Below are 25,417 nucleotides of genomic sequence, written 5' to 3' on the forward strand. Positions count from 1 at the left end.
TTTATCTTTCATGTGTCGCATTGATGCTGACTTCTGATTCTTTCATCATTGTCTTATTTTTATATACTTTCCTTACCATGTTCCTTTTGTTTAATAAAACCACTGATACTCTGCTGTATTGTGTGACATCCAAACCCTCCTTTTTCGAGGAATAAATCTGTCAATAGTCAATATTCTGTGCCAGTATTCAATAGTTTAAAGGCACAAATAGGAACTTTAAATGTTGTATTTTACTCCCAGCGCTCTGCGGATGTTTTGAAAGATTCCGACATCATGATTTTCTGAGCACTATTTGAAGGGATTTTTTGTGGTGCTTTCTTAAAGTAAGGAAGTCTACACTGTCCGCAAAAAGCTCTAAAAAAAAATCCAGTGTTTGAATTTAGACCAAAGAAGTGTTTAAAGTCATGTTTTTGAAATTGCTCAATTTGAATCTTCCAAGAAGGAAATACCAAATATGACCCACTAGAAGAGTGTGGTGGTGTGTTTTTCTGCAGAGACTCTGCCCTCTGCCCGTATTTTCTTATTTAATATGTTCAGAATGTTTATGGGCGTGTACCCACACAGAGGTCAGGTGAGGTCCGGTGCCAAACTGTAAGCAGGAGGCATCCAAGAGACACAGTGCCAAAAAAAATAAGGCAAATAGGGTGAGGCAAAGTGCCAAACAAGAGTGAATCTGGGGCTGGCTTTTGCTCCCACTTTCACTTTCGCTGACAGCAAACAGTAACCGACAATCCTACATAGATACCTTTAAGAACTGAATAATGATAAAACTCAAATTATAAGTATTAGTATTAGTAAGTATTTAATAGCTTTAAAAATGTTTGGGTATGGCTCTTGTTGCTTTCATACCAGACTTAAAGGGGCCCTCCAGCCTTTTACTCTTCCACAGATTAAAAGAAAGAATGGTCAGAATCGACACAACTGAGCCTGAAATATTGGAAAACTTTGGAGCCTACATTTCCCATGACGCACCTCCATAGCAAAATACATCCTGGGCAATCAGATCACAAGTAAATGCTCTAAGTACAAGTGTGAGTGCAACCAATGTGTCTACATTAAAGGACAGTCTCCTCAGCTGACATCCTTGCTTATCTTGCTCCCCACCAGAAAACTTTCTGTTGCTGCCGTTACACAAGTTAGACACAGAAATGAAGGACCATCTCTTGAGCCGCTCTCCTCTTTGGCAAATGATCAGGTCAACGTCTGGCCAGTTAGCATGAGCCAACAAACTCACACCGACACCAAAACAGCTTGAGTCTGTTGTTAAACCTGTTCATATCTGTTAAGTAACGTTAGCAATGTGAGGCTAACAGTTAGCCCTGTAACTATGTGTGTGCAGATGGACTCTCACCAACTGTCCCCATCACAGAGCTCACACTCCAGCAGCAGTAGTCTGCTAATGATGGTACATGAAGTGATGTGTGTGTTTATTTGAGAGGGGAAGTGAGATCCGATCACTTGAGACGCATGTGGAGACAGATTCTCATCTCAGGCTCCAAAATGTCGCATTAAAAAGATGTTCATAGTTTCTCTTCTTGTTTTTTCCTCTTCAGGTCTACAATGAAATCTACTTCCAGGTAATGCTGGACGATCTCTCAGTCGATGCAAAGCCGCGGTGTATGGTGTGTCACACCAACTCGACAGGCATCTTGCCTGTCCAGTGGTGTCTGAAGAACGGTGTGGGCCTGGAGCGGCCCCCGGGCTACGAGGGCCAAGACTTTGACTGGGCTGACTACCTGAAGCAGAGCGGGACAGAGGCAGCTCCGGACGCCTGCTTCCCTGATGTAAGACAGACATTTGATGCAGCATCCTGACAATGACATGCTCGGTCTGCATTAGACTTGCTGTTTATATTAGGACTATTCATAAGCAACTGTTTGGAGTTTGTTTGTGAAGTATGTCATTAAGGTGTTTAAAGATATTCTGAATGATCAGATATTTGCTCAGAGTGAAGTGGATTCAGCCATGGTGCGAATTACACGAGGTCCCCACTGTCAATATACTTGTAAAAATGAGTAAGATGTTTATCTGTGAGTACACACAAAAGCAATTCAGTAAGTAAGCGAGCTTGGAGAAGCAGCTGTGCTCCGCTCTTCAGTGGAGATGGGAAAGTGAACCAGACATGAGTTTGTAAAACCAACCTGTTCGTCCTCATCCTTTACATTTTTTCTCTCGTAAAAATCAAACAACTTGTCAGAGAAGATTTCTGCTAAAGAATAAATCAGATCTTTGTGAGCGTAGCCACGTTTTGTTTGAGTGTGGAATGGGCTCATCGTGGCCGACAGTTGGGGAAAAAGGTACTAGTGGGTGTTTTCTGCCCTCCAGCGTCAGGGGGCAGGAATGAGCCCATTCTGGCTCAGCGCTTCATAATGAGACAAAGAACACCGCCCACCTCCAAACTTACTTTGGACCAGCCGCACATGAATTTGTTTGTTTTTAACACCATGTTTTTGTTTTACAAGAGAGAAGGTGTCAGGGATGAGGACTAACATGTCTCTCATAGCTGTTACCACACACAAGTTTGGAGATCAAAGACGGCGTCTGAAATTGAAGACCAAATTCCCACAATGTGACTACGACCCGTGTCTACAAACAAACCAACTAATACATGAAAACAAAGCCATTTGAACACAAACAAGCCAGCAACATGGACAAAGCTTGATTTGTGCTGCATTTTTAAAACACAAGATTAAAGGAGAAGATGTGTCTCTCTATGTTCCCTTTTTACATTATTACAAAGGGAATACATTCAAAATTTAAGTTTCAACGCTTTGATTCATGTGTGGTTATGTTTAGGCACAGAAACCACTTGGTTAAGATTAGGAAAATATCTGTTTTGCCTTAAAATGCCCGGTTTTGGGGGCACAATCCTGACTGGAAACAATGTCTCGGTAAAAGACAACCGCTGTTTGTGGCACTATCGCGGCAGAAAACGTAGCAATGTCTAAATAAATACAACTGTTTCTCGTGGCACTACCGCAGCAGAAAACACAGCAATGTCTAAATAAATACAACCGTTTCTTGTGGCACTATCATGGCAGAAAAGGCAGCAATGTCTAAATAAATACAACCGTTTTTCGCTGCACTATCGCGGCAGAAAACACAGCAATGTCTAAATAAATAGAACCGTTTCTCGTGGCACTATCACGGCAGAAAATGCAGCAATGTCTCAGTGTCTTAGTACTTTTCTGCAAACCACAAACATGTTACCTCTTTACATTATTACATAGAGGATACATGCCAAATTTAAGTTTCAACAACACTTTGGTTAATGTATGGTTATGTTTAGGCATAAAAACCACTTGGTTATGATTAGGATAAGATCTTTTTTGCCTTAAAAAGTCCAGTTTTGGGGGCACAATCCTGACTGGAAACACAGCAGTGTCTTGGGAAAAAGAAAACCACTGTTTGTGGCACTATCACAGCAGAAAGCACAGCGATGTCTCAGTAAAATACAACCACTTTTTGTGGCTCTATCCTGGGAGAAAATGCAGCGATATCTAGATAAAGACAACCACGGTTTGTGGCACTATCATTGCAGAAAACCTAGTAACATCTAAATAACAACAACCATTTTTGTGGTGCTATCACCGCAGAAAATGCAGGAACTTTTCATTGCACTGTCACTGGCAGAATATGCAGCTTCATTATCAGTAAACCAAATGGAGCTACATTCATCAGGATATTCATCACATTATCTAACACAGATTGCAACCAGGATGTTATCTGACCCTTCTGGTTCCCCGTAACATGCAGGGAACCTGCTAAATCGCTGTTACTGCAGCTCGTGTGGGGTGAAATCAGTTTCATATCTTGTCCAGGTTTAGTTTATCAGAGGTTAGATCATTGTCCGAAATGTAACATAAACTCTACCTCACTCTCTCCTCCTGTGTGTGTGTGCGTGTGTGGTCAGACATGGCAGAACAGAGGCTTTGCCAAGGACATGTGGCTGGAGGCGGTGAACCCTCACCGGCCAGCGGAGGTGTGTGTGGCTCAGATCACACAGGTCAGAGGACGCCTGCTGTGGCTCCGACTGGAAGGTACAGTCGTGTGTGTGTGTGTGTGTGTGTGTGTGTGTGTGTGTGTGTGTGTGTGTGGGGAGGGAAGATTAAGTGTCGGAGGATTAAGTGTCAGAGGACTCCTGCTGTGTCTCAAAAAAAATGTCCTCTGTGTGTGTGTGTGTGTGTGTGTGTGTGTGTGTGTGTGTGTGTGTGTTAGTGTGTGACAGCTTCCTCACCCCTCCTCTCCCTCTTTGCTGTCTACCTGTCTCCAGGTGTGGCGAAGCCCCTGTCAGAGTGTATCGTGGATGTCGAGTCCGTGGACATCTTCCCTGTCGGCTGGTGCGAGGCCAACGCTTACCCTCTGACCCCTCCACTCAAACCTGTCTGTATGTACACACACACACACACACACACACACACAAAGAGAACACGCACATATTTACTTGGGAGTGATGGCTTAATGCAGACTCTGTGTCTCTGCAGGTCAGAAGCAGAAGAAGATCGCTGTGGTGCAGCCAGAAAAACAGTAAGCGAAGACTTTTATCTTCCAAAATATATCACAGTCACGGAGTTACAGAGTTCTACTGATGACAGGCTCATACTGATATATTTGAGTAGTTTCATTGGCCTCAGCCTGACAATATACAGACAGATAGCAGTTTGTAGAAAATCAGAGGTCAAACATTAACACAGATGCTTCGAAAACTGATGTGAATCATGTGTTACAGCCTCTTCAGTCACAAGAACTCAACACAATTAGACGTCTACACATTTTCTGGTGCTCCGATGACTGAAAGCTAGAATGGTTGTTTAATTTTGATGTGTTAAAGTTTGCCAATCTTGTAACAAATGCCTAAAAAGAAGGCAGGATAGTTTGTTTAATTAGTACTTATTATGATTTTTCCAGTGCTGCACGGTAAATATGTTCGTGAGTGATCCAAGAACTTGTCAGACACAATGATGATCTGATTACTTAGGATGCTTTTCTTGCTTTGCTCCATTTTCTTTCTTTTCAATGCTGTCTGAAAACATGTACGCTGGACTCCGGTCCTGGCTTGTTTTGATTTTATGGTGTCTTGTAAACCTGTGCAGGATGGCACCTCACTATTTGCATGACACATTGATAAAAAATTCATTCAACTCTGCCTACATGCTTGCAATCGGAGAGGCTTGTGCTGTGTCTCAAATCACATACGTCCGTTAGTACACTTCCATGTAGTATACCATGTGCACTATGTACTTATTGGCGTAGTGCGCGAATTTCGACAGGGTAGTGTTGTCTCAAACCAAACACGGCCGTTGTGCGCTTACTGGAAATGACGACCGCAAATTAGCTAGTTAGCAAATTAGCATTAGCATTTGTGTTATCGTTCATGGCACCAAATCATTACAGACTGCTAAATTAACCCAACAAACACACTGCTGGCTTATACCCGACAACAGTATAGTGGTGCTTAGTGCAAAAAACACATGTATTTGTACAATGCAGCGACGTTCATGGTTGCACAGTCCTCGGCTGCTATTTCCAGTTTGAAAAGTGGTCCCTCCCCTTCTGCTACGTAGCCAAGATGGCGACCATTGAGGGCGAGAAGTGTCCATAGTTCCACACTCAACGTCTTGACCGTTTTGAGTGCACCATCCAGGTACTCATAATGCACTGCATTTTTCCATACTTCTCAGTGTGAACGCACTTATGCACTCAAAATATTAAGTGTAAGTACAGAAGTACACGATTTGAGACACAGCATTGCAGTCCTCTTTCGAGGCATGCCCAAGAAAGGCCATTTTTTTTATTTTATAGGCCAAATAGTTATTGATTAATCAAGAAAGTAATCAGCACATTTATCAGTAATGAAAATAATCATCAGTTGCAGCCTTAGTAGAACAGTGGAGCCTGTTCTCATTCCGAAGTCGTTGCGGCGTCAGAGATCAACAAAAAAAAGGCGTCCTGTAACTTCGGCATGATACGCGGCCAGTTGCTGTTATAGTTTAACAGCGCTCGGTGGTGTCAGGGGGAAATGCGGCGGAACAAGGATGAAAGTTGGCAGGCAGTAGGCAGCAAAAGTCCAACTGGGGGGCGGGAATGGTGGTGGATAGGTCCAAGAAACATCGACTTTCACCTGAGAGAGTGGCGTTCGTGTCCTGTAAGATTCTAAAGCCAAACCCTGTTCTTTTTTCCTAAACCTAACCACGTGCTTATGTCGTGAACGTTAATTCACAGTGTTGTACCATCGTAGTCCTTTTATTTCGAAAGAGACTGTATGTACACGCTAAATTTCCTGTGAAAACTGAAGTGTATTTTGAAAGAAGACAATGCATGTAACAGGCAGAACTTGACATGGTGTCCCAGAACATCAACAACCAACGCACCCAGGGTACCTTGCATGTCATGTGTGGACGTGGAAAGTCCATGATGAAATGTCAATACATGAAGAGGTCAGAGTGAGACTGTTGAACAGTGAGGTGACACAAAATGGCAATTAAGTTGAATTATTTCTTGCAGTTGGATGACTCAGAACTTATTGAGAATTTGATATAACACTTGAGTTGTTTGATGGTATCGTCTTTTTCTCTCTCCTGTATGTCCATTCAACCTCTATTCAAACTGAAGTATTGTCCACACGTATCCATCAGCCGATACATCACTTTAACTTAACTACTGTACAGCCATCGTCTGTGTCACTTCAGCGTGTTGTGAAAAATGGTTTCATTCACTGCCTTTTGTTTTCCATCCTTCTGCCTGTGAGCCAGAAAACAAAAAGTAAAGGTTTCTTCAGAAAACCCTGGAGGCTTTTCTCCGCCTGCCTCTCCCTCTCTGTCACTCCAAAGACATTAATTGAAACCGTGGCTTTTTAGAGCAGAAATCGCTTTCCCGCGGCGCTGATTGATTTTGTTGACAAATGACATGTTACACCGTCAGCTGGCAAACGCAGCCCGGGGAGTACGAGGAGAGCGCGGGAGAAATATGAGGTCTTCAGCAGCACTTTGTCAGCTCTCTCATCTAACCACTAACTCCATTTCTCACCTTCAGGGGAATCCTTTCATCAATACTTTCTCCCCGTCACTGCGTCCCCCCTGCTGCTTCTCTAACTCTTCTACTTCTAAACCTGAAACTGTTTGTGAAGACTGATCGCTCCAATGAGCCCTCATTTGATTGCTCTGTTGTTTCCTGTCTGATTACAGTTAGGTAATCTTATTGATTAGTTTGACTATATTGATTGCTTTTCTCCCACAGGTTGGCCCCATCCCAGCCGTTGGAGACGACTCCCGTCAGCCTCTGCCAGCCCGTCGCCATGGATCCAGGTAATCAAACAGCCACGTTACACATGATTTATCTCCAGTGATTAATGCTAATGAGAGTTGAGGGGAAGCCCCACCCTTCAGATACTCCTACACTCATAAACATCAGCGGTTTGCAATGCCGAGCACTCAGCTTGTGTTTCTTCATGAGTCCTTTTGGGACATGAAACATGGTCGGCTTTGTTTAACTGGTAAAATAACAACTTCCAGTCTTCATTCAGGCAGAACATTTCTAATACTCGCACCATATCTGGCAAATGGGAGCTGAGTTGGAGAGTGATGATATCAAGAAGAAGAGCGTCTTTTTATTCTCCCACAAGATGCATATTTTGCCACTGAAAGCTCAATTAAAAACCACTGTGAGCACCAGAGACGCTCAGTTCCACTTTCACTCATTGGCAACAAATCTCCTACATCAATTTTACTGTTTAGATGTTACTTCCTATTTCCTGTCCAAGGTCCAAATAAGAAAGATTTTATTAGTGACGTTCATGTAAACCTTTAGTCATGAGACATGGACGGGAGAGGGAAGGAAAGGAAGGGAGGAAAGAAGGAAGGAAGGAAGGAAAGGAGAGAAAGAGGAAAGGAGAGATGAGACGAAGGAAGGAAGGGAAAGAAAAGAAAGGTAGAGTAAATGCAAGAACAGGGTAGGAAAGGACTGACAAGGAAGGGGAGGGAAGAAGGAAGGAAGGGAAGGAGAGGGAAGGCAAGGAAGGGAAAGAAACAGAAGGAAAGGGAAAGGAAAGGAAAGGAAAGGAAAGGAAAGGAATCAACTGATAGGAAAGAAGGGGAGATGAAAAGAATGGGAGATGAAAGGAGAGGGAAGGAAAGAGGAAGGAAGGAAAGAAGAAGAGGAAAATAAGGGAAGGAGAGGAGAGGAAAGGAAAGGAGAATAAATCAGCTGATAGGAAAGAAGGGGAGATGAAAGGAAGGGAGAGGGAAGGAAAGAAGGGAAGGAAGGAAGGAAAAGGAAAGAAAGGAAAGGAAAGGAAAGAAAGGGGGAAGGAGAGAAGTGAAGGAATGAAAAGAAAGAAAAGAAAGGGAGAGGAAATGGAGGAAGAGGGTAGGAAAGGACAGAAAAGAAGGGAGCAGAAGAAAGGAAGGGAAGTAGATGAAAGGAAAGGAAAGGAGAAGAAATCAACTGATAGGAAGGGGAGGGAGAGAGAAGGAAGGGAAGATAGGAAAGGAAAGGAAAGGAAAGGAAAGGAAAGGAAAGGAAAGGAAACACAACCCAAACAATAACACTGTATTGTGTCCATGTAGGTAATGACAGTGACAGTTGAAGAGTAACCACACTGGTGTCAGAGTAACGTGTGTGTGTGTGTCATAACGAACACAAAGAGCAGCTACAACGAGACGCAGCTCGTGGCTTCAGTTTGCACTTTGTCTTATTGAGTCTCATTTCCTCTTTAGTGAAGCTTTTTTTCTCCACAAAAATATGCACGGATGAATTTCTCTCTGCTGCGGAGGAAACCCTCACTTCTCTCTGATACACAGAGAGCTGGAACATTTTCTGCTATCAGATTTTACTGGAGCTGCACTGGAGCTACTATGTCTGGATTTGGCCAGCGATCAACTGGAAGCAGAGAAATACACCCACAGACCAAAACACAGAGCCAGAAAGGCAGCATCCTTTTTCATCCATGTTTAAGTGTTTTAAAACGAGTCTCTCCTTAAAGAAAATATCAGGCTTTAACAACTATAGTCTTATTATTTTAGTTTTCCTGGTATTCATGTGAAGAAAACGCTTTATAACTGAGGCCAGACACAAGAAATCACACTGGTTTTAAATCAGGCTTGTGTTTAAACACATGTACAATCAATAATAAGTGCCTAAAATAACTGAGTTAAAGAAAACAATGGGATTAAAGACTAAATTTAAAGGTACAAAATACGTAGCCCAAGCAAAGTTAGGTGTATTTCTGGATGCATTTCAGCAGACCACACTGGAGGAGATCGGGTTAATGTTTGTGGTGGATGTGTATGTAAACAACATGTATGTTCAGGCACAAAGAGAGCAGCGGGCTAAGTCTTGTTTCCAGGAGACCCTTGCCCTCTTTTTCCAAGTTCCCCGTGTAAAAACCACCCACTCGCTCATGCATATTCATCCCCTCACCTAATTACTATTCACCCCTAGCGGTGCGGTTCCAGGTGCTGGCAGTAGTCGGGGGCTGCAGGAAGGGCGGAGAGCAGCTTCGTTATGTCGACCCTCATTTATCTCCGGGGGGGTGGGGATGTGGGGGGGATCACATGAACAGGACGTACTATTGGCCCAGTTTGACTCTGCATTCACCCCTCACACCGCTCATATACAATAAACAAAACAGCAACATAGGAAAAGGTGAAAGAACAAAGGGTGCTCTGTTAAAGACTCTGACAACCTGTTTTCTACATCAGCTGAGTGACGGATGCCTCAGTGTAAACACAGTTTTCTGCCAAAGTAACAACAGTTATGCTGATTTCACTGAGAAATCTGTAGATTATTTGGTTTTCTCTGGGGTCTTCTCACTGCTTTGATGTGGGCAGAGTTCAGTTGGGAAAAAGGTGCAGCCAAAAATCAGGATTAGCAACATCTGAATCAGAATCTGATGAGGTCGTTTCATCACTGCATGTTATCGAACATCACACACACACGGTCCTGATGAAGCAGATCAGCTGACTGTTTGTGTTGAGTGTTAAACTTATTATAAATAATACCTCCATGTTTTATTTTCACCCCAAACCTTAACTGTGATTGCTGCATCGCGTATTATCCAATTAATATTAAATGTTATAGACCAGTGGTTCCCAGCTGGTGGGTCATGGTCCAAAAGTGGGTTGCAGATCCACTCTGAAAAAAACACAAGTGACTTGGAAACGTGTCGTTTATTAAAAAAAACAAACAAAAAACAAACACTTCATTTAAGTGCAGTGAATTTCCGACACAGAGCTTTTATTTCGAAGTGCCGTTTCCTGTTGTAGAGTGAGTGAATGGACAGCAAACTAGCTCAATGACATGGCCAAATGCAAGTATGATGCTGGATGTGTTAAAGGGATAGTGCACCCAAAAATGAAAATTCAGCCATTATCTACTCACCCATATGCCGAGGGAGGCCCTGGTGAAGTTTTAGAGTCCTCACATCCCTTGCGGAGATCAGCGGGGGGAGCAGCTAGCACACCTAATGACAGATGGCGCCCCAGACTAACGTCCAAGAACACAAAATTGAAACCACAAAATATATTCAACAAGCTCATCCGTAGTGATCCAAGTGTGCTGCAGCCCCGACATAAAAAGGTGTTTCGACAAACGTCAAAAGAAATGCTGTTCCTCCTCAATTTCAAAGTCTTCAGACATGTTGGGATGTCCTTTGCTAAAAGACCGTAGTGCAAATTATCTTTTAGCTACTGTGGTTACGTTGTCTCTCCCTGCGGTGCACGTGTCACGTGATGTAAACACGGGTGAGCAAAGCTCATGCTTTCACTGGTCTCACGCAAGCGCGCACACGTGAGTGCGGAGCACAGAGAAGCAGTCAGAGCTACAGGCTACAGTGAGGCTAAAAACAGAGTTCATATGACGTTTTTCCAAATAACTTTTCATGTCGGGGCTTCAGCACACTTGGATCACTATGGATGAGCAGTATGGAGATACTTTGTGGATTCAATTTTGTGTTCATGGATGTTAGTCTGGGGCGCCGTCTGCCATTAGGTGTGCTAGCCGCTCCCCCCTTGGATCTCCGCAAGGGATGTGAGGACTCTAAAACTTCACCAGGGCCTCCCTCGGCATATGGGTAAGTAGATAATGGCTGAATTTTCATTTTTTGGGTGCACTATCCCTTTAAGTTGTGTGGACGTTGAACTGTTGACTAAGGAGAAACCTTGACCCCGTGGCTGGACCAGTTTAAAACCACTGTCATAGACATATGACATTCTATGGGGCATTTTGGGAAATTTTAAAAAATTGGTTTTAAAAGAAGAAACTGATCCAACTGACACTGACAACAAACAGTGTTTTTTACACGTATGCAGTGGTCAAGCTAATCTCATAGCTCGGCTAATCAGTCAAGTCGGACTTCCCATCTTGTCTGTGTGTATACATGCAGAAGAGAAAATCGAATTTCTGACCAAGTACGACTGACTCCACCTCGATAGGAGGTGCTATGCCCTTTTTAATTTCGTAGTATACAGAACTAGTAGGCGGCACGGTGGTGTGGTGGTTAGCACTCTCGCCTCACAGCAAGAGGGTTGCCGGTTCGATCCCGGGCGTGGGAGCCCTTCTGTGCGGAGTTTGCATGTTCTCCCCGTGTCAGCGTGGGTTCTCTCCGGGCACTCCGGCTTCCTCCCACAGTCCAAAGATTGGGGACTAGGTTAATTGATAACTCTAAATTGTCCGTAGGTGTGAATGTGAGCGTGAATGGTTGTTTGTCTCTATGTGTCAGCCCTGCGATAGTCTGGCGACCTGTCCAGGGTGAACCCTGCCTCTCGCCCGATGTAGCTGGGATAGGCTCCAGCCCCCCCGCGACCCTCAAGAGGATGAAGCGGTTAGAATATGAATAGAACTAGTGCCGGTTGACCCGAAGAGGACGCTAACGACGAATGAAGATGGCGGTGCATGAATGTAGTTTCCTTGTCCTTCCAGGAGTGCGTCTTCTGCTTGTCAGTCGCCATGGTTTGTTTCTTTTTCCGGGAGTTACTGAACAGCTTCTACATCATCTCCTTCTTCTTCCGGGTGAAAGCCCACAAAAGAAAAAATGGTGCATGCGCAGAAAGTCAGAGTCAGACTGCAGTTGGATTAAGGGGATACATGCAGCAATAGTTCGGTTTTCAATCGAATTATCTAGGTGTGTTAGTTGAGCTACGGATAGTTCAATTTCAGTCAGACTAAGCATGAATTTGAAAGTCCTGTTTCAGTCTGACTAAGCCAATAATTTGCTCAAGCTGCATGTAAATGTACTGACTCATTGCATGGTCATTGTTGTCATAACATTTAGCCAAGTTCAGTGCTGGGAAGTAGTGAACGACATGTAATAAAAGTAGTAGTTTGACTACACTGCAGTGGTGAACTACTGAAACTACAAACAATTTCGGGCCACAAAAGGAAAGTTTTTTATTTGTATTTTACCATTGCTTCTCTACTGTAATCAAACCCCCTTTGACCACAAGTAGTTATTAGTATTGATTATTGTTATTTATTAACGAATATTCACAGAAGTTACTGCATGATATTTTAGACTATCACCCCAAGTTCGAACCTTGGGAAAGGGGAGCCCCCAGTTCTCCCTGTGTCAGTGTGGGTTTCCTCCAGGTGCTCCAGCTTCCTCCCACAGTCCAAAGACATGCAGGTTAATTGGTGACTCTAAATTGTCCGTAGTGTGAATAATTGTCTGGCATGTGACTCTTTTGTGTTATATTTTGTTATAATTTAGTGTCACATGTACAGTACATTGTCAATTTGATCATTTTTAGAAAGCAGTTTGAACTACTTTTTCTATACTGAGATTTCTCCCTAGTGTAGCTTTGCTGTAGTTCGGCTAATTCCATTGTGAAGAAAATGGCAGCTTGAAGCCTTTGAGAGCTCTCGTGTTGTTGTGTATGGGTATGTGAGTGTGCGTTGGGTTAATGGAATGTTTTTTCTTTTATGAGAGACAGCAAATTTCATTTTATGTAACTATGCAATGACAGTCAAGGCATTCATTCATTAATCCATTCATTAAAGTAACTTCCCCAACACTGGCAAATGTGGACAACACTGTTCTGACTGCATGTCTGCAACTGTTGCAGAATGTAGTCATGAAGATTTGGACCGACAGAAAAGAAAAATCAGATCCTTGCCGTCCTGGTCACATTGACAACAACTATCACAAAACACAAATCAAAACCGTTTTGACAGACTTAACATGAGATGCCACTCTATCAGCCATGTCCACTGTGACTATTGAGACTCATTTATACTCCCCTTACGCATGGAAATAGATACGTCTGTTTAAAATGTACGCATCACTGCCCTCATTCTGCCATGCGTCCTTTATGTTGGCATAAATACAGCCAATAGACGGCTTTAGGGGGCGGAGTCAAACGTTTCAGACAACTATAAATGAGGCAATGGTGGAGAAACAAAGGCAGTATTGTAGACGGCGGTGGTCTTCGTGGCTGGATCATGTTATGCCCCAAGATGTAGACAGAGAATTCTTTTTACTATATTAACGATTTGTATTGTTCTGCCATTATTTAAATTTCTTTGTCGTCTCCTACAGTTGTGTCTCGCTTGAACTACACTGCACTGCCTCAACAATTCAGTGGTACTACTGCGTTTCATCCGTATCTGTAAGCTTTTAGAAAACATGAACAAATGGCTCAGGGTCCGGAGTTACTCTCTTACTCTTTCTTATCCTGAAGCCTCCTTAAGGAATTTGATCCCGTTTGGTTCGACTGTGGGAACCTCTTGTGACAGCATGTCTTTGCTGACGGTGACCGAACCCTGGACCTTCCGCATGGAAGACGAGTGCACTAACTGTTACACTAGAGAGGCCCCAATAAAGCCCAATATCACAAATCACAATAAACCTCAGAGGGCTTTATAGCACACAACATCCCTCGGTCCTTGGACCCTCACAGCAGATAAGGAAAAACTCCCCAAGGAAACCAATAACCAAAACCATACATGAGCCCTTATAGATGAACTATGTGTCAGTAGAGAGTCAAAGACCAGGTCAGACCAGCTATCAAAAGGCAGTGTATCCCAGGACTGCATGGATAAGTCATTTTTCGAAGATTGCATCGTCACAGTTCTGGAATTACTCCATGTCAGGTTTGCGTCTGTGTTCAGTTGTGGTTATGTCCTTACATTTGAAACTTCATTTAAAAACCCTAATAGAAGCTTGAAATGTATTTTTTAAAAAAAGACATCTGATACAGCCCTGTTAAATATAAAAATATTCTGCGCCAACACTGCTCAGATCTGGCAACCAAAAGCTGCAACATCTGCTGTCAGATTAAAATAAAGGGTTTGATTATACTTGTAAAACTTGTTTGTATAGTGTCTTTCTAATGTTTATTTTTCCACATACAGTATGTTATTTATTTTTTGGGAGTTACATTAACTACATCAGCTCAGGACGAACACACATCAGAGATTAAATCTTTAGATTTGTTTAGTTTTATTCTTAGATCTCTGACGCTGCAAACTATGGTTCATGTTTCTGTGTGCTTTCATTTAGATGACTCAAGATAGCGATGACTAATACCCTAGAAAAGTTTGTTTAATGACGAGCAGGCAGTGGGCTTGTGATTGATGGATATATAAAATGATAAACTTATTACTGACTTGTTTAATACTCTTTTGTTTGGCTACATTTTTAAAAGAGACTTAAGAGAAGTTGACAAGCATCATATATGTTTCTATGTTGGCTAATGTCCCTGTTTGTGGTCCGCTCTCTCAGGCTCAGCCAACGGCAGATACTGCTGCTCCAAGATTTTTGTCAACCACCGCTGTTTCTCAGGACCCTACCTCAACAAGGGACGCATCGCGGAGCTGCCGCAGGCCGTTGGGCCCGGAAAGTGCACGCTGGTCCTCAAAGAGGTGGGCTGATGAGAGGAGCAGGTTTAATCAAAGAGTTACACACTTTCAAAGCGAGGGGTGGGCTGACGGAGATTGAAAGGGGGGAGGAGGTGAAAAACGGAGGGTGAGACAGCGATGTCTTGTTAACCACCTGCAGTTTCCCAGCAGAGCCTTCGTTTTAATGTGAGGAGCTGTCAGTCAAGCGTGTTTACACATACACACCACCGCCACTACCGCTCAGCAAAACAGCCTCTTAATTTCTCCAGAGACTGTTTGTGCGTGCACATGCACTTTCTGTATGTGTGTGAGCATGCACAAATGTATCCGTAAAGACGAGCGTGATCTGCATTTGTGCTCCTTCATGTTTGTGCAGTTACTCTGATTCTTCCTGAGAAGTGTTTAATAGAAGCGGGAGTTAATGTTTTTTTTAATCTGCGGTTTTCTTTTTGCCTCCAGCTGCTGAGCATGCTGATCAACGCCGCCTACAAGCCCGGACGAGTCCTGAAGGAGCTGCAGGAGCTGGAGGATCAGAGCTGGGACTGCCAGGAGGAGACCCTCAAAGCCAAGTGAGGAGATCACAAAGACATGCAGGAGAACGTTCACCAGAACACATTCTCCCAATTGATTTGGTTATTTTCTGGTTCTGGTCATTTTCAGGGGCAGTGAAGTCATAACATTACAGGCCTTTTTGGCTTTCATGCTTAATGTATTATAAATCATAATAAATCAAACTATGACCACATCTCCCCCATAAATCAGTCGCAGGCCTCACAGAGGAGCCTGCTGTTTTTCCCTCTCGCCGTCCCTGAGAGTCCATATCGCCCCCTCCGCTGAACTTTTGATGTTATTTTTTCAGAGCTTTGTGCGAGTTGTGCATTTTCCTCCACTGCTGGCTGCACGGAGCCAAATTATTCCACAGCTCCAGGCTGCGTGCTCTGTGTTGTCTAATCAAAAACTGCCCCATTTTTTCTGGCTGAAAAGAGAAAGACTCGGCCAGTCACAGGTCCTGGTGAGTCACCTGTGCTGGGCTGCGGAGCACAGTGATCACATTCATGCACCAATGTTTTGATAAGTCGAAAAAGTAACAGAGTTACTTCTAATTTTCTGGGGCGTTTGCTGCCCTGAGAGGCGAGTCATCCAACCAGACTTGTTAGCAGCTCTGATCAAATGGTGGGTTAATTATCTCAGGAGAAGAATGTGTTTTTTGGGGCAACTTCACAGTGATTCTTTGGACATGTAGAAGTGCTACAAAATCGGTGAATCAACAGAAACTCAGTAATAATTTTGATGATCTATTAATCGTTGAAGAAGTTTATTGAGCAAAAATGAAATGAAAAAAGCTTCCTAAATGTAAAAATGTTCTACTTGTCATTGTTGTATCACAACTGACTTTAAATCTTTGGGTTTTGACATTTTAAGATGCCACCTTGGTCTGTGAGAACTTTTAATGAACATTTCCCCCCAATTTTCTGATATATTACACACTAAATCATTTATCGGTTTCTGGGAAAAATGGACATATAATTTGATAAAGAAAATTATCATTAGCTGCAGCCCTAACATGTATTGGAGCTTGTTTATTGGTGGAGTATCATGCTGCTGCCAGTCTTCTTTCTCTATCTGGGTCTGTTTAGATCACATTTAATTATCTTTGCACCTCAGGCCCCTTTTATGTAAGGTCGTTTTTTGGAAAATGTATTAGTGTACAGTGGTTTGGGACACATTTTCCATGGTACAAAATATTGTACCCCATTCTTCCCCCAAGTATTAAAGGATAGTTTCAGTTTTCAAGTCTTAAATTAAAGGTCAGGGGCTGGGTGCACAAAGCATCTTAAGTTTGCTCCTTAAGTATGACACTTAATGATTAGTTTTTCCTAAGCTGAGGAAATTACTTAAAGGTGTTGCACAGAATCTTTTAAAGGGTTTCTTTAGTCAAGAAAAGATCTGCTGTCGCATCTAAGGATCCTCTCACAAATTCGGCCTGATAGTAAAAAAAATTGCATTGGATAAGAAGACACGAAAAACAAACTGGTTGAAGGGAGAAAAATCATTCTTCTAGAGGAATTCAAGAACCCTCTCGTCTAGAATCTGAGCGTCATGGATACTGCGAGGCCATTGTGCTGCAACGTTGGTTATTTTGTTTTCATAACTGCAGACTAACTAAGATTTTTTAATGTTAGACAAATTGATCCTCATGTTGTGCGGGCGCTTGGATCCTGATGTGGGTTCTGTCTTTCACCCTGCAAAGTTTTGGGAAGCAGGCAGCATCATGGGAACGTCACTACAGTGTTTGCAGACACGGTGAATGATGCAGCATACTGTTGACTTGCATACATGAAATGCCTCGCCAATAACTTATTGGAAAGATCCCATCAAATAAAACCGCAGAGCAATTGTTAATTGTAACGGGGCTGGAAGAGCACAGCTTTGGAAAACTGAGTGATCAAACTTCAGACGTTACAAGAAATTATAAATTGACCTTTAATGAAATTTACAGTGCAAAATTATTGCTCATCATGAAGGGTGTCCACTGGGTTCTTGCGGTTGCGAACAGTCTTCTTAGGATGCCTTCATTTTCCTCATTTATCGCCACAAACTCAGCCATGTTGCAGTTCTTATGCAGTCAAAGGTACCTTTAGTTTCTTCCTTACCTTGGTTACAAAGGCTCTTTGTGCAACAGTTTAACAAACATTAAGCAGTTCCTTAAGTGTAAGACCAAGATAAGGAGAAAAACTTAAGGAAACCTTAGGTAGGAGACTTAAGGATGTTTGTGCAACTGATTTTATTTAAAGGAAAGTACTTTATGCAACCAGCCCCAGGTGACCATGTTAACATGTGAACAGGTTCTGTTTGCTGTAATCACTCCTCCTGTTCATACTGGCCTAATGCACTTTCAATGGACAAGATCCACAGTCTTTATTTTGTGTAAAAATACCGTCCAGTGTTTATCCACAGTTAATATGGGGCTTAAGTTGTCTGACTGAGATAAATCAAGTGTGTATCTTCCTGTCTTTTAGTACAAAAGTCCGTCCTTGTAACCATAACTAACGAAGTGAAGGAACTTCATACTGAAAAGACAGTTTATTTGGAAAGCATGCTCTCAGTCTGACATATTAAGACTGCTGAAGCCTCGTATTAACGTCAGATAAACTTTAGAATACATTTTTGCACAAAACAACAGCTGTAGATCTTGTTCCCCATCACTGACAACGAAAGTGTGTTAAGAAATACAACCAGGAGGAATAATTACAGCAAGCAAAACCTGTTTCTGTGTTCATGTGGGCAACTGGCCATTGTTTTTAGTGAACCAAGCCTTTATGGTTGTAGGAGAGGTTAGGAATCATCAGGCTACATTATATGCTTTTAAATGTACAAACAGATCTGCTAAGCTCATGTGCGTAACCACAAGAGAATATGCTATTTGGGATATTTGTGACCAGTCATTAACATGAAAAACATCTTTCAGTTCTTAATGTTCGTGGTAAAATGTCTTGTTATCAGGCATTTGGTCGTGTCCGTATGTGTGTGCACGTGCATGTGTCTGCCTGTCCGTAGCCTACTCACACACTACTTGACCAATCAGCCTAATACTTTATATAGGCATGTATAACTGTAAGCTCAAGGACCTCTTTCTCTTGCGTTGATTCACAATTGACCTTTCGCTAAGGAGAAATGAAAGAGTGATTCCAGAGAGAAGCAGACAGAGGGGTCTACAGTCTGTGTTTGAAGGATATATCCAGGATGTCAAACTGACTCAGCAGCAACAACAGGTTAAAAACACAAAGATAGTTAGAAGCTAAAGCCGAACTATAGGCTACAGATCACAGTGTATCTGCACACACTGCGATGCCACACAGTCGGTTGAATATGAGCAAAGTTTCCCTGCTTCCCTTCACTGGTTCCTGTACAGCAGGGTCAGTGTTATAATCATTACAAAGCAAAAGCAGCATGTGTATACATTCAGTAGGCTATATCTTCAGTAGCTAGCTAGCTAACCCTACACTTTTCAGGGTCTGATTTTGGTTTTGGAACAGGGAAGAAACGTACATCTTTTTCCAACCTCTCCAGGTAACGAGTATCATTAATACACGACGTGCCCCAGGCACAACATTTAGCTCCAAATCCACAAAACCAGCCTGGAAATGAAGGATATCTGAAACGACTGCAGATTAGCTTCATTCAGTGCACTTTTCTAGTTTAGGTATTTATTTTCAACAGGAGGAAACTCTCCTTCCTGGTGTTATATTTCATTTTCTTGTATTACTTCATTGTTTCTCTTTCTTGTTTATTTGTGAAACTTAAAACCTGACAAAATGAACAAAAACAACAAAAGACAAATCTTTCTGAAGCTTCAGTCTACATATATAATCTCATCTTTGATCTGTCTGTTTGAATGTTAAAGAAGTCACTCAGAAGAACTCGGCTACATCAGATTGCAGGTCAGATTTGTCCTTGAGCTGCCAACAGATCAGCTCACCTTTCCTAACCTTAGCCATTAGATGAGAGATTGCAAAATCGACCCCGCCTGACGCACTGCGCTCTCCTGGATAATCCTCATCAACCAGACAATCTGAATTCACTGAAACAGCCCACTTTCACATCATAACTGCGCCGGCAATCATTCATCTTCAAGTGCTCTGATGGATTACAGTTTCATTATGCATTGTTCCCATAAATAAAAGTGTAATCACTGGCTGACAATGTCACGACATCCCTCTTTCAGATATAAAGGGAAAACCTATCGCTCCACCATCCGCATCGTCCGCCTCGCAGACCAGATCCCAGACTTCTGCCGTAAGGTCTGCGTGAAGCTGCAGTGCTGCCCGAACCTCTTCAGCCCTGTCCTCGTCACCGACAAGTGCCCGGAGAACTGCTCCGTTCAGACCAAAACCAAATACAGTGAGTCTCTGTAATTAAACGCATCACTTCCTGCACCACAGCTATGAAGAAGACCCCAAATCACTGCAGAGTGTATAATTGCCTCTGATGAGTAGCTAGGGTTTGTTTTCGGGTGTATTGTTTTCAACATCTGCTGGTGCGTCCGCAGCCTATTACTATGGGAAGAAGAGGAAGCTGTCCAAGCCGACGGGAGGAGAGGAGGCAGCCGAGGGAGAGCTGGCCAAGCCGACGCGCCGCAGGAAGAAGAGGAAAGCTATCTTTGTGCAGAAGAAGAGACGCTCGTCAGCTGTGGACTACACTCCTGCTGGCTCACCGCAGGTTAGATAACACTCTTCTTCTCCACTTTCCGCCTTGTCTCTTCTTCTTTTCTTCCTCCCTTGTATCATGTTAACGGGGCGTCCTGTCAGATCCAGCTCACACAACAGGCGGATACTGTACAGTCATAATTTACTGTATAAATATAAACATCCCAACATGTGACAGGAAGAAGAGGAGCTTCACAGGCAGGAAATGCAGCTCAGCTAGTTCAGTTTAGACAGCTGACTAAATCTGAATTTACACCAATTAAAGGCTCGATCTTGAATTAGTGCTTTGGTTTTATGTGTGATGTCGCATAAAGGAAAGATTCAATCTCAACTTGGTTATGAATTATTGTTTGTGGGTGTTTTTACCACTGAAATGTGGATTGTTTAGTGGTCAGACTGGTTTGTAGCTGGTTTTTCACCAAGAGAAATACTGAGGTAAGAGACTGTGCTGAGCAGAGCAGCAACTAATTTTTATTTTAATTAGAGATGAATCTGCAGATTAGTTTCTCAATTAATTGTTGGGTCTTTAAGATGTTGCTTTTTTTTGTCGAGTTGAAATGATAAGTTGATTAATGGAAAAATTAATAGGCAACTATTTTGATAGTCGATGAATAATTTGAGCCATTTTGTTCTGCAAATAAATTTAACAATAGCGTGTTCTTGTTGCTCTCATTTCAGTATTTTCTGTTTTTTATCTCCTGTGTCATTACAAACTGAGTATCTGATGGTTGTTAGACAAAACAATACATTGAAGGCATCACTTTGAGCTGTAGGAAAATGAGATTTGCTGACATTTTATACACCAAATAATTAATCAGTAAAAGACAATCTGCACATTAACAGATCATGGAAATATATCTTAATTGTAGCCTTATTATAGTGTTCAAGCAATAGTCCAAAACCCAAATATAAAGAGCAACAAAAGCCCCACAACTGAGAAGCTGGATAAAGGTAGTATTTGGCATTTTTGCCTTAAAAATGACCCAAACTATCAGCCATTTTTTTTTTGTCAGTCGACTGATCAATTCATCATTTCAGCTCTATAGCTGTTGTAGCAATAGAGTTGTACTTACTTGGTTTGATAGAATTTTATTGAATCTGAAACGAATATAAAATGAGCTTAATATGTATATCCATAGCAGGGCAGCACGGTGGTACAGTGGTTAGCAATTTTAAATAACAAGAGTTAAAAGTCATAAGCTTCATAATTTAGAACTTAAACTCAAATGCCGACTTCAGGTTTGTATTTCTGCTGTTAACCTGTTACACTCTGTTTCCATCTCCAGTCTGACATCCCTCTCACTCTGATTTCTGTTGGGAAGGGGATTTGATTTGATGCGTAGCCATGCCAACATACTTGTTTTGCCGAGGTTTTAAAAGAAAAACAGGGCAAAGTAAAACAAACTAGAGTGTCAGCAGATATTGAGAAGACGTATTGATTTACAACAGCCTTGACAGCAGTGTCTGGCTTGTCTGTGGGGCTTGCCATTGTTAATACTTCTCATTGGTTTCCACACACTGCTTGACAACAGCTTGACAATGGCGTCAGTCCAGGCAATGGCACTGATTGGTTAGTGAAGCCCCCCTGCAGCACTGGTTGGTCAGTTTTTATTTTAACCACTGTTGTTGTTTCACTGAGTCAGTCAACTCAACTAGAAACTCACTGAAGATTCAATAAGAGACTCCGGTAAAGCTCAAAGAATCTGGGTTTGGAGCCGGTCCTTGGAACCCAACCCCGCTGAGCAGACGTATGTAAACTCTCAGTTCATGCCCTGAGTGGAAACTTGAAACTCTTGCGGACAACATGAGTCATGTGTAACGTCATTCACGAGGAACTTCAGACTAATCTCATCCATGCTCCTGTCCAGTTCAAATATCTCCTCCTGTGAGTGACACCAGTGAGACACCAGTGGAGCTGGAGAGTAGTCGAGTTAAATCATCATTTTGGCTGTTTGATCAAACATGAAAAAAAAAAGATTCAGAGACAATATTGTAGGAACATTCCCTGGGCAACAAACAGCTGATTCATGTTTTAAGCCCACTAGCCAAAGCATGGTCTCACAAAAACTATTTCAGAACTTTCCAGAGGGAACAACTGAGGTACATTCAACACTGCAAAGAGTTTGCCCACCAAACTGAAGCCTTAAACACAACACCTGCAGCCAACCTATCTGACTCTGACTCTTTCTTCCTCCCTCAGGACAGCGAGGAGGATGAAGAGATGGCGCTGCAGTCGGGCAGCGAAGGCACCAGCTCGGAGCCCCGAGAGGACCACACCGACGCCTCTTCAGTGGAGGTGACCAGCAGCCGTCCTCGCCGGGCTGCGACGCTGCGCAGGGCCTTCAGCGCCGGCAACACTCCCAGCAGCCAGGAGGCCCCAGAGGGCCGCAGGAGGTCGACACGCTCGCTGTCGGCTTACAACCAGAACAGCAAGTACCAGCCTCCCAAAGGACAAGACGTGCAGGTGCGGACAGACCGACAGCACACTGACAGAGGTTCAGCCCTCACAGTGGTTACTGACAAGCATGTGTCCAGTTTAATGACACGTGAAATTAATGAAGAAGTGTGTTTTATATGTGTGTGTCTTCCATTATGTGTGTGTGTCAGGTGGAGGAGGAGGACGGTCAGCTGGTTTTGGACAGAAACCCTCTCGAGTGGAGCGTCGATGAAGTCGTTCAGTTTATCAACTCTACTGACTGTGCGTCCCTGGCCAACATCTTCCAGGAGCAGGTAAACACACACACACACACACGTGACGATACTTACCAACAAACTATATTAATCAGGCCACACCTCTTACCATCACAACTGCCTGTTTAACCACAAAAGGCCCAAACACTTTGCTCCACAAAGACGTACAGGAGTGCACGCACAGTTGTTCAGATTATCTCTTAAGGAAGTAAATTTACTCTCTCTGATCCTCGTCTTTTCACAACTGTTTTCCACTTACAACATTATGAGCTAATATTTGTTTTTAAGTACAGCATCAGATATCAGGAGGTCAGTCACCACCTGGAGTGTTTGATTAAATATTACTTCAGTGTGTGACGTCAGATGAGCCTGACAACATGCCGATAATCAGAAACACTTTCCAAATAGTAAGGGTCTATATTTTCAGGGTTATTCAAGAGCGAATTAAAGATTTAAAACAAAATCAATGGTGCAAGAAATCAGGGTCAAAATCTGATTTTAAAAATCTTTGCTTTTCTACTTATTAAGAGGCTGATGTGCATGTTTTACACCTTTTATTCTCATTGCCTTTTATGACCAGAGGCTTTACTAAATGGCAAGAGGATCTGGTTTACCATTGGCAGCAGTAAAAAGCACTTTTACAGCATGAACAACAACAATTTTTGGATGCATGAGGACATAAAAAAGGTCTTTCTTTTGAAATAATTCGTAGTAAAGAACGGTTGTTGAATGTAGAAGGAATAAGGAAAGTAAAATTTGCTTCTGTCGGCCACTTTAAGCAGAAAAATTCGAGTGACACCTTTCTCCTTTTCTCTGTTTAAATATTTATATGCATCTCTTGTGCAGGACATCGACGGTCAGGCCCTGCTGCTGCTAACTCTGCCCACCGTACAGGAGTGCATGGACCTGAAGCTCGGCCCCGCCATCAAACTGTGTCACCAGATAGAGCGCGTCAAGGTTGCCTTTTACAGACAGTACGCCAACTGATCAAGGAGCAGCAACGGCAAGTCGCCCACTGAACACCCACTCAGTGGAAAGAGAAGTTGTGGTCCTGCACCACTGGGAAATGTTGGATTAGGTGCCTCCTGGTGGAAAGTTTTGGAAAGATGGATTTCCAACTTGGAAGAAGGAGGGATGTTTTCTGGAGCGGTTGTGATGGAAAAGCACAAACTAAGTCACAAACAGGAGAAGGTTTCCCTACAAGAAGCCGAAGGATGGATTTATGGGGTACTGTCGGTGTGAAAATGTGACGCAGTACCCACAAAAACGTCCCCACTGCCGACTGCGGCGGAACAAAACACATGGGGGTGGATCCATGTGCTTTACTGAACTGTGAAGAAGTTGTTATGAGAAGCTGAGGACTCGATTCTGAAGACATTTGTGTTTATTTCTTACTTTTCATTTCTATTTTTAGTTGTGCTAGAGGAGCATTTAAGTTAAAAATAATCACTGACCATTGAGAGTTTTCCCCTTTTTGTTTGACGTAACTGATTCGGAAAGTATATATTTGAAAAGTATTTAACAAACCAGTGAGTAATATATTTGGAATATTTATTTAATCTATTTGAATTTAGAGAAAATAATTGGTCAGTTATAAAATAACGTCATTATTAACTCTTTTTCTGCTGAAACAAAGCCCTGAAAGATGTTTAAGTTATTCCACAAACAGACAGAGGACGTGCATTTATTTAGATTTACACTTCAGTTGTGTTTATAGAGGAGAAACAGGTGTTTGAGGAAAATGACACCCTCTTAAATACTTTGTGTTGTGTTGCTCTCTTCTCATTGTTACAATCACATGGAACAATCATGTAAGCTATTTTGTGTCCATCTATGCAAATGTGTTGCAGATATTTTTGATAAGTAAGAAAATAAATTTCTATTGATTTTTTATCTGTTTTGCAGGAACCTTCTTTCACAATAACAGGACCGTTTGTTTTTTTACAACTACGCCCACAGAACTATGAGTAATAACAGCATGAAGTAGTTATTTTCACAACCCATACAGTTTCAGCCCAAGTTCCTCAGAAATGACTCCAGGTTATATTCTGGGTAACATTAAGGATGAGGAAAGAATAGTGCTGGAGAAAGTACTCAGACGATTTAGAGTAACAGTGTGTAAGATTTAGTGGGATTAAGTGGCACCTAGCAGTTAGGATTGTATACTGCTACCAGCTGAAAGTTTTCGCGGTTAGATTTCCTTTAGCGTTCATTGTTCAGAAGATTTTTATCATGAGCCGAATTATCTCCAGAGGTCTCCTCCTCTCCTAAACAAATGGATGAGGTGATTAAAAACAGTAAAACACTGAATAACCTCCTGAGACCCATAGTTTTTTTTGGTATGCATTCTTATTTCTCTTGGCTATTTCCAATCAGTAGGATTCAGTAAGTACGAAAAACAGTTAATCGTTAACAACAGTAAAGTCCCAGTGTCCTCAAACGAGTACGTCCTAATTAACAGTTTTTCTTGTTACTGTTGCTAAAATTAGTCAAATTTGTTGCCATATCAAACTACAAACATTATTAATCATAAATAAACACGTTTCAACTATAAAATGTATATATATATAAAAGATGGCAGAGATGGCTGCCATCTTGTTTTTACATGGATTGGTGTATTGAGGTCTCACTACCAGTAACACAAGAAAGTGTCCACGGATGAGGACAACAGGTCTAAGTTAAGGAGC

The 25,417-nt window shown here is 42.4% G+C and overlaps 1 protein-coding gene across 3 annotated transcripts in view; it reads left to right on the forward strand.

The window, feature by feature from the left end:
• The window catches only part of sfmbt2 (Scm like with four mbt domains 2), a 90,172-nt gene extending 65,551 nt beyond the window's left edge, over nucleotides 1-24,621 (forward strand). For all 3 annotated transcript variants that reach the window (XM_049567230.1, XM_049567233.1, XM_049567232.1), the window contains 12 exons: nucleotides 1,554-1,784; nucleotides 3,914-4,040; nucleotides 4,274-4,387; nucleotides 4,485-4,527; nucleotides 7,237-7,304; nucleotides 14,717-14,856; nucleotides 15,292-15,401; nucleotides 19,559-19,734; nucleotides 19,883-20,052; nucleotides 22,240-22,503; nucleotides 22,647-22,769; nucleotides 23,577-24,621. In XM_049567230.1, coding sequence (XP_049423187.1) covers nucleotides 1,554-1,784; nucleotides 3,914-4,040; nucleotides 4,274-4,387; nucleotides 4,485-4,527; nucleotides 7,237-7,304; nucleotides 14,717-14,856; nucleotides 15,292-15,401; nucleotides 19,559-19,734; nucleotides 19,883-20,052; nucleotides 22,240-22,503; nucleotides 22,647-22,769; nucleotides 23,577-23,717 — 1,707 coding nt within the window. In that variant the 3' untranslated portion in view covers nucleotides 23,718-24,621. The remainder of the gene's footprint in view (nucleotides 1-1,553; nucleotides 1,785-3,913; nucleotides 4,041-4,273; nucleotides 4,388-4,484; nucleotides 4,528-7,236; nucleotides 7,305-14,716; nucleotides 14,857-15,291; nucleotides 15,402-19,558; nucleotides 19,735-19,882; nucleotides 20,053-22,239; nucleotides 22,504-22,646; nucleotides 22,770-23,576) is intronic.
• The last annotated feature ends 796 nt before the right edge of the window (nucleotides 24,622-25,417 follow it).

Source organism: Epinephelus fuscoguttatus, linkage group LG22 (genome assembly GCF_011397635.1).
Source record: "Epinephelus fuscoguttatus linkage group LG22, E.fuscoguttatus.final_Chr_v1".
In the NCBI taxonomy this organism is placed as follows: Eukaryota; Metazoa; Chordata; class Actinopteri; order Perciformes; family Serranidae; genus Epinephelus; species Epinephelus fuscoguttatus.